The sequence below is a fragment of the Callithrix jacchus genome, chromosome 8 (genome assembly GCF_049354715.1).
Source record: "Callithrix jacchus isolate 240 chromosome 8, calJac240_pri, whole genome shotgun sequence".
In the NCBI taxonomy this organism is placed as follows: Eukaryota; Metazoa; Chordata; class Mammalia; order Primates; family Cebidae; genus Callithrix; species Callithrix jacchus.
The window spans coordinates 15,298,424-15,308,105 of record NC_133509.1 but is presented as its reverse complement, the minus strand read 5'-3'; the positions used below and the strand labels follow the sequence as shown (position 1 = coordinate 15,308,105).

The window sequence follows — 9,682 nt, the reverse complement described above, 5'->3', positions numbered from 1 at the left end:
AGAGATATTTAAAACAGAGCAAATAAGAGAGAATATGTGATGGAGAACATGCAATTGGGATAGTTGATAAAGATGCTCACACGTGAGTTCAAGACCTTCAAAGCACTTTGGAAGAAGCAAGCAACTGATTATATTAACTGAATGCGCACTCGGGAGGAGAGGGAACAGTGATGACAGGAAAATACATACAGACGTACACAATGAACACACATACCCATGAGCCATGTCCTGAAAATACATAGGGAATGCAGTGGGACAGATGAGCTTTATAACTTAAGGCTGGATAAAATCTGCACACACACACACAAACAGAATCCAAGTCTGTTGTTTTCAGAAAATGAAAATCAAACTAGCCCCCCAACCCCCTCCCCGCAACAAAGAAAAGCCCACAATTGAAAACTTCATACATGCAATTCCTTTTCTGTTATTGCAAATAAAATAATGCCATTGAAGTAAAATAAAACCCAAACCATAGGACAAATGATGAAAAATCTTCAGAATCCAGAAAAAAATGAACTGAAGGTGGTTTGTGGTGAAGGTGGCTTATTTTTTCTTTTCTTTCCTTTTTTTTTTAAACAAGTGTTTTATCACACAGGCAGTCTTAGATTTATATACAAAAGTAAAACTGAAAATATAGTTTTGTTCTCTGTACATTTCTTTTAATTTTTTCCCTAAAAAAAGGAAAAAAACACGCTTGTATACTTTTCTAAACAGAGTAAGGTAAAACAGAGCACAAAGTTCTCTTCTTTCTGCCAAGTTCGTTTGATCTGGGGTGGGGAAGGGAGCAGCAGGGCCTGGGAATTAGTCCAATGAAATAATGTCTGGTATGATGCCAAAAATGGATGCTGTGTCCGTGCTGCTCCTGTTTGTGACAGTGTGGCTATGGCTCTCCCTTAGGCTGTTGGAGGAAACCAGGCTGCTGTTACTGCCACTACTGCTTCCATTGGTGGTTGGCAGAGAAGTACTGCCTCCTGCACTTAACTGATCAAGAAACATCTGTGAGGAGGTATACGGAAAAAACCGAGACGAGTGCAGGAGGTCTTGATCATCTGAAACTGCTGCTGCCGCAGCGGCAAGCAAGGAGGTGTTGTAATGCTGGGGGTGGAAACGAGAGACACAAAAACGTTAATTCTACCTCTAAATTCATACATTTTCTCCTCGGCAGAACAAAGCCTGAAATTTAGGATATCAAGTATCTAGTGTTTCTGAAATATTTAGTAAGACATTTTGCAAAATCAAATGGCCTTCTAGGACTAGAGCATTCATCTCGAAAAGACATTTTGGTATCTGAAACTGGAAGAAAAAATGAAAATTTTATGGTTTTTTGTTTTAATTGGTACTGCAGGCAATTATCAATTCTATTTCCCAAGAAGCATATGCTCAGAAGCAGCAGGAGGAGCAGACGGTCCACCCTCATGCTAGTAAGGAGCGACTTAGCCAAGAAATCTATCAGTCAATATGACTCACTGCCCTGTTTCTCTATAAAACAGTACTGGAAACCAACACTGTTCTTACTGTATACTCAGGCACCACTGAAACTAGGAATTTTTATTTAAATTTTAAAGCCATAACAATAATGGGTATGATTACTCTAAATTTTCCAAGGAAATTTATTCTTTCTCTTGGCTATGCATTATACTTTTAAATACAGTCATGCGTCGCTTAACGACAGGGATGTGTTTCGAGAAATGCGTCGTTAGGCGATTTTGTGGTTATGCAAGCATCATAGAGCGTGCTCACACGAACTTAGGTGGTATAGCCTACTACACACCTAGGCTCTGTGGTCTGGCCTGTTGCTCCCAGGCTACAAACCTGTACAGCACGTTACTGTGCTGAATGCCGCAGGCAACTAACACAACGCCAAGTATGTGTGTATCTAAACATAGAAAAGCTAAGTAAAAATATGGTATAAGAGATGAAAAAATGATACATCTGTACAGGGCACTTACCATGAATGGAGCCTGCAGTACTGGAAGTTGCTCTGGGTGAGCCAGTGAGTGAGTGATAAGTGAATGTGAAGGACTAGGACATTACCATACACTACTGCAGCCTCCATAAACACTACACTGTGGCTACACTAAATGTGTTAAAAGTATTTTTCTTTCTTCAATAATAAATGAACGTTAGCTAACTAATTTTACTTTATAAACTTTTTAATTTTTTAAAACTTTGACTCTTGTAACAACAATTTAAAACACAAATACATTGTATAGCTGTACAGAAACATTTCCTTCTTTATACCTTCTTCTACTTTTTTCCCCCTATTTTTAATATTTCTAAGTATTTTTGTGCTTTTTAACTTTTTTGTTAAAACCAAAGACACACAGAACACATCAACCTAGGCCTCCACCGGGGAGGTCGGGGCCATCGATATCACTGTCTTCCATCTGCACAGCTTGTCCCACCAGCCGGTCTTCAAGGGCAGTAACATGCATGCAGCTGTCATGTGCTATGACAACAATCTTCTGGAATACCCACTGAAGGACCTGCCTCAGGCTCTTCTTAAGGTGTCACTCGTTTCAGAAATACGTCCATGCTATTTTGCTTGGTTTCTTTTTTACACCACAGATCTGCCTGGAAGTAGATGATGCACCACACACATTCCTCTCTATTAATGAAAACCCTTCAGTGTTGGGGCCCATGTTTTTAAATTTTTTAAGGAGCTTGTTGAGGTCTGCAAAAGCTTCTGCTAAGCCCTTCACTGTGAATTTTCCTGGAGGTTCTTCTTTGTCTCCTGCAGTTTCCTTTTCTCTTGCGCCTTCTTTAGCTATGTGCTCCTGTTACAGTTCCAACAGCTTCTCATTAGTTGAGAAGGAGCTTCTCAGTGTCATCCTCATCAACATGTAGGTTAAAGTTGTTTGCCACCTCAGCCACAGGCTTGTTGATTTCTGCAACCTCTTTATCCTTAGTAGATCCTTTGAAGTCATGAAAAAACTTCTTCAGTGCCTTCTAGATGTCATTTGTATAGTCCTTGGTGACATCACTCCACGCCCGAGCAAGGACCTTTCCTGATGCAGTCACAGCTGTTGTAGTCCTTCCAGAACTGCATCGGGGTCTTCTCAGTGTTGTTTTCCGTTGCAGCAGTAGTCTGGCTAAGATCCTCCTCAGGATCTTTTAAAAGACCTTAAAAGCTGCTACAATGCCTTGATTCACTGGTTGGATCAAAGAGGCGGTATCTGAAAGGAGACACAACAGTGTGATATTGGGGCGATCACCAATCAAATGTGGATGTGTGGGAGCATTACCAACAATAAGCATCATCTTGAAATCTATGTTACTCTCCAAACAGTGCTTCTCCAAAACGGCATCCTGGAAGAAGAGCTGGGTCATCCATGACTTCTTATTGCTCCTGTATGGGCTTACTGATATGCTCGAAGGCTCTGGGGTTCTCACTGTGCCAGATCATAAAGGGTTTCAATTTGTAGCCTGCAACATTGCCCCAAGCAAGACTGTTATCTCGTCCTTAAAAGCCTTGAAACCTAGCATTGACTTGGCTTCTTTATAGATGAAAGTCCTTTCAGGCATTCACTTCCACAATAGGGAGGTTTCATCCATATTGAAGATTTGTCTGGCAAGTAATTTTCCTCCACAATCAGCTTACAGAGTTTCTAAAAATTCTTCAGCTGCCTTCACATCTGCACTTGCAGACTCTCCACTCACTTTGATATTACATAATGAATAATGATTCTTCAATCGTTTAAACCATCCAGAGCTAGCAGTAAATTTAACATTGTAGTTGGGTCCAGCCTTTTCTTTCAACATTGTAAACAAACATTTTGCTTTGGCCGTGATCACTGTGGTGCTGAGAGGGACATGTTTCTGTCTGGTCTTCAATCCAGGTCACTACAAGTTTCTCCGTATCTGATACAGGCCCTTCTCGAATTTTTGTGAGTCTTGTTGGCTTCAATGAAGCAGATCCTTTAACAGCTTCTGCACTTTGTTCTTGTTCATTAAGACTGTCGCTATGGTGGAATGGGACTGCCTGATTGGTGAGCAATAATCATCACTGATTTTCTACCTTCATAATCCTTAATCACTTTCAATTTTGTTTCCATGTCAATCACTCGATGTAGCCTCTTACTGGGAACATTACCTGTGGCTTTTGTATGCTTAGGGGCCATGATGAACAAAACAAGACAAGATTAAATCAAGAACAAGAGAAAAATGATGCGACCGAGAGATGTGGCAAACATGGGGATGAATGAGGCTGTCCTGGCATAACATGGCATACTGTTTTACAGCTAACTTTAAAAAAGTAAGGAGAAGTACACCCTAAAATAACAAAAAAATATAGTCATCGCATAAACCAGTAACACAGTTGTTGATTATCGTTACATTGTACCTAATTCTATGTGCCATCATTTTACATGACTGGCAGCAAGGTAGGTTTGTTCACGCCAGCATCGCCAAGAACATGTGAGTAATGCCTTGTGCTGTGATGTTAACCGTGGCTATAACTAATTGATGGCGGAATTTTTCAGCTCCATTGTAATCTTATGGAACGCGTATATGGGCTGTCATCGACCAAAAAATGTCATTATGCGGCGCATGACTGTATTTTTAATGTACAATTAAAGTAAGTTTTTCATAACATACCTGATTGTCTCCTGATAAGAAAGGGAAAAAATCTAACCCTGTGGAAGAAAAAAATATTTTATTAAAAAAAATAAACAAAGGAAAAATTCTTCCAAATGCCCCAAAACTTCAAAAACAAATACAAGTCTTAAATGCTATGTCACTCAATTTTATTTAAACATAAAGAGTTGAGCTAAAAATTTTATGCCTCTCCCACTGCTACATTACTAAGCTTTGGCAATGATTTGTCTTCTCCGTGACTCCATTTCCGGTACTGGGGCCACTACTCCTCTGTCAGATCTAACACTGAGCCTTAAACTGGCATCGTACTTTTAACAAATGCTCTCATCGACTCCTCTTAAGGAAACTTTCAATATACTCTAAGTTCCTCCTCACAAGCACTTCATGAGATATGTAATTATTTTTGCTCTCATTTTGCAGGCGAGGAAGTTGAGAGTTAGGTTAAGTAAGTTGTAGCACAGATTTTTCTCTTTCTTAAATTTGCTCATTTGCTATCAGGTTCAACTGACAGACTCTGCAGAGGCATTTATGTGCCTGAAAACTGGCTATTTACATAACAAGCAACAGCCTTGATGCCTGGCTGCTTGGGATTCACTGCAAGCAGGCCCCTTCCTATTCACATTCTTGTCTAGATCACCCAATGTGTAATGCGATGAAGAGCAGGTAAACAAGCATGTATTAAATGCTTCATTATGAGATCTAAACTTGGGGAAAGTAAAACAAGCAGAGGTAAATATATTACAACACCACAGATACTCTGGGTATCTACCTACTGTATACATTGTAACAGATTACAACATGAGGGCCTACAAAAATGCATAGCACGGTGGTTCTTGATAGTTTCATACATGTAGAAAAAAGGTATAGAAAGTTATCTAACCAACTGTTAAGAGTAGCTATAACTGGCCAGGCACGCTGTGCGATGGCTTGCACCTGTAATCCCAGCGCTTTGGGAGATGGAAGTGGGTGAATTACCTGAGGTCAGGAGTTCGAGAACAGCCTGACCAACAACATGGAGAAACCCCATCTCTACTAAAAATACATAATTAGCTGGGCGTGATGGCGCATGCCTGTAATCCCAGCCACTCAGGAGGCTGAGGCAGGAGAATCACTTGAACCCAGGAGGCGAAGGTTGCAGTGAGCTGAGATTGCACCATCGCACTCCAGCCTGGGCAACAAGAGTGAAACTCCTTCTCAAAAAACAAAAAACCCCCAAAAAACAGTAGTCGCAACTTCTGGGGAGTGGGGCTGGGGGACAGGCAGAGGGAAATTCACTTTATGTTTCTGTGTTGAATTTTCTAGCGAGCATATGCGGCTTTTTTAATACAAAAAAGTTCTTAGATTATATGACTAATATGCAAATTATTATGCTACAAAGATATACGAGAATAATTCTTTTTATAATATATTATGAACTCAAAATATACAAATGAGTATGACATATCAACCTGCTTTTAAAAAGATTAGATAAATATATACACCTAGTATGTACCCACAAATTAAAAAAAATTTTTTTAAAAATAAAATTCATTAGCAGAAAAACTAAAATTTTCAAATGTCTCAATTCAGCATTGTCAAAAACCTAATACGACATAGTTACCCACAATGCCTGCTGTATTGCAACTCAAACCAGAGAACAATAAATAATGTTCACAGTGCCGGGCGCAGTGGCTCACACCTGTTATCCCAGCACTTTGGGAGGCCGAAGCAGATGAATTACCTAAGGTTGGGAGTTCAAGACCAGCCTGGCCAACATAGTAAAACCCCCATCTCTACTAAAAATACAAAAAATTAGCCAGATGTGGTGGTAGGTGCCCATAATTCCAGCCACTTGGGAGACTGAGGCAGGAGAATCGCTTGAACACAGGAGGCAGAGGTTGCAGTGAGCGGAGATCGTGCCACCATACTCCAGCACTCCGGCCCAGGTGACAGAGTGAGACTCTGTCTCCAAAAAAAAAAAAAAAGTTCATAAATACCAAAATTCAAAGCCACATGTTAGCATTCATTCAAAACCAACTTGCAGAGTACTTAGGAACTCACAAAATCTAAAGATTATTGCACTAGTTTTACCACTTCCCAGTAAAATACTGGGTATTGATGACAGTACAATGGAGGAACTGGGTAAGTATTTATAACTACAGTACATTATTTCTCTCAGTTCCCTGGGTCCAAGACCCTGTTGGCTCAATCTTCCAGTTCTTCCTTAGATTCACCTAGGACAGAACTATATAGATCAAAGGTATTCATAATGCCATGTGACAATCCAGAAGAACCAGTGACTCACCTTGTAAGTCATAAGGCATGGGTGTCATGTGGAAAGGATGCCTATAGTCTTGGATGAGGGAGGTATTAATGTAGCTTGTGTCTACAGCAGGAAGGCTCGGGGTGCGGGATACTGGAGATGCTTGATGTGGAAGACTTAAAATGCTAGAAGGAAAGATTTGCATAGTTTTCATCAGTCAGTCAAACTTTCAAGTTAAACGAAAAAAGGGGTTTGCATCTCACAATGAACCCTAGGTTTTGTGTTAGAAATAAGAACAAAAAACAAGCAAAGCAATGTATAATTTAGATTATACACCATTTTGTGAAAATAATTTGTATACGCTAATAGCATTTAACAGAGGCCACAGGAAGAAATAGACAGATGCAATGCTATCCAACATTCACAAACCCCACACTGCCTTTGGAATACCATCATTACGTACGCTTTCAGAATGCAAGGTAAAGGTACGGGTGAGCCACTTTAACAGAGTGTGAGTGAAAGATGCCTATAGCAAATGAAATTTGGAAACTCTTTTAGAACAACACTGTAGTACTGGCTAATACGTATAGGTATGCCCTAGCAAAGAAAATACATATAATAAGACAGAGGGAATGAAGCGATCTGAGTGGTTAGGAGTTACCAGCTGGCACCTCAGATTCTAAGTTTTAGGAGAACAAAAACTAGGTATTTAGTATAACCAGTGCCCAGTACAGTTACCAGCACATTTGCATAAAAGCCTTGCTGAATCTAAATGAATGTAGTGAAACAAGAAGAAATGCTCCAAAGTGAATAGGTGGTGGAGAGTTTTTAAAGGAAGAAGAGTATAACTGAAAAAAGAAAAAATAAAACAAGAATCAGGACTCTAAAAACAGTGAAAAGCTTAAATAGCTGAGTAGCTTTTTAAAAAAAAATTTACTAAAATTAAGGGAAAAGCAAAAAGGACAAGAAAGAAAAAACAAAAACTAATTTTGGGGCCAGGCATGGTGGCTCATTCCTATAATTCCCGTACTTTGGGAGGCTGAGGCAGAAGGATAGTTTGAGCTCAGAAGTTTGAGACCAGCCTGGACAACACAGGGAGACCCTGTCTCTAAGAAAAATTTAAAAACTTAGCCAGACCTGGTGGCACATATCTCTAACCCCAGATATTTGGGAGACAGGTGTGAGGATTGCTTGAGCCCAGGAGGTCAAGGCTGCAGGAGCCGTTACTGCACCATTGTGCTTGAGCCTGGGTGAGAGAGCGAGAGCCTGTCTCAAAACAAAACTAACTTTGAAAAGAAAAAGAATTACAGTAGCCCTCTTGGAAGGAAACATTAGGGTTATATGTTACCCCAACAATACAAGAGGCTGAAGGTATATGTGTTATAGAGAATAAAGAGAAAGGAGGCAACAAAGAGGCTGTCTTTTGCCTTTAAAGCTTCATGTAATGGGGCATGGGGATGCAATTTCAGTGTATAGGATATTTCAAAAGATGCCAAGGTTGGATTTCCAGGAATAGAGGTCCAGTCACTACCATCTACCACATTTTCATGAATGGGATATATATATATATTTTTTTTTTAAATAAAAAATGGTTTCACCATGTTGGTCAGGCTGGTCTTGAACTCCCGACCACAGGAGATCCGCCTTCCTTAGCCTCCAAAGTGCTTGTATTACAGGCGAAAGCCACCACGCCCAGCCTAATGAATGGGATATTAAGCATAAAACATACTCTGGTCTGGCTCATAAAAATGTTTCATCTAATGGAAACTTTGTTAAACCTCTTATATCTAGGAAAAGTAGCATTTACCATTAGCTGAGTCCTCTCACAACTCTAAGGGATTATGAGAGAGAACAAATCAATGCTAGTCTTTGAAAACATAAACAGATAGAAAATGTCTGCATGAACATTAAGCACGCTGTGGCTAAAGACAACAAAATGGTTTACATTTAGTGTTTGCCTCTAATTCCTGACTGCATGCTTTTCTTTCAATTTGTGATAACGTTTGAAATGCATCTCAACCTTTACAATGCACAACAAACACAATATGCTGGACTTAGATTGCTAGTTACCAACTAGTCATTATTATAAAATGGCTACTAGTGTTGACTACGGTGTTATTCTCCTAAGGATGTAAACTTCCAAGTTTCTTGTTTTTATCTGCAAATAGAGATATGTCTGGCATTTGCAAATACTGTATCTGGGTTTAATCAGTCATTGGAAAATTCGGGAAGTAGCTAATGCATCTAATGTAATTTCCCAAACATAATAAACATCATTTATTTTCTCCAAATATTTTTTGGGAAAGAGCAAAGTAAATATCCAAAGAAGAAATATTAGATTCCTAAACACTCAAAAGTTTTCTTTAAAGAAAAAATATAGCAATACTATTGTGTAGTTTACATAAATACATGTGACTACTATTAATCGTCTAAGAAACAGAACATATATAATGATGGCATTTTACCCAAAAGTATTTATATATCCAGAGGTTTATAAAATACCTTTTAACATTGTAATTATGGCACTAAAAAAAAATCACATGACAATGTATATCTGGCCGTACTTCTGTTTGATATTTATAAAATATCTTGGAATCAAAATTCTATAGATACTTGTTCTAACTTTAGGTAATCCGACTTTTCCTTTTCTCCTACTCAGACATAAAATACATTGGTGTAATAACAAGGTCAGGCTTGCTGGGTTACAGCCATCAAGGTAGGCCTTCACCAGAGGTCACGTTCATAAGAGTAGGATTTGTGTTTAAATTATTAACTTTGTTTGGAATGATGATACTGTTTTTAATCTTTGTTTCTGTCTGTATGTCAAGACAGACTACTCTAGAA

At 39.1% G+C, this 9,682-nt stretch overlaps 1 protein-coding gene across 4 annotated transcripts in view; it reads right to left on the bottom strand.

Annotated features, from left to right (window-relative positions):
- Positions 1-637: 637 nt before the first annotated feature.
- PIAS1 (protein inhibitor of activated STAT 1) overlaps positions 638-9,682 on the bottom strand; it is a 275,261-nt gene continuing 266,216 nt past the window's right edge. For all 4 annotated transcript variants that reach the window (XM_054239397.2, XM_035259011.3, XM_035259014.3 and 1 more), the window contains exons 12-14: positions 6,881-7,023; positions 4,597-4,634; positions 638-1,095 (exon numbers count right to left, since the gene is read on the bottom strand). In XM_054239397.2, the coding sequence (XP_054095372.1) occupies positions 802-1,095; positions 4,597-4,634; positions 6,881-7,023 (475 nt within the window). In that variant the 3' untranslated portion in view covers positions 638-801. The remainder of the gene's footprint in view (positions 1,096-4,596; positions 4,635-6,880; positions 7,024-9,682) is intronic.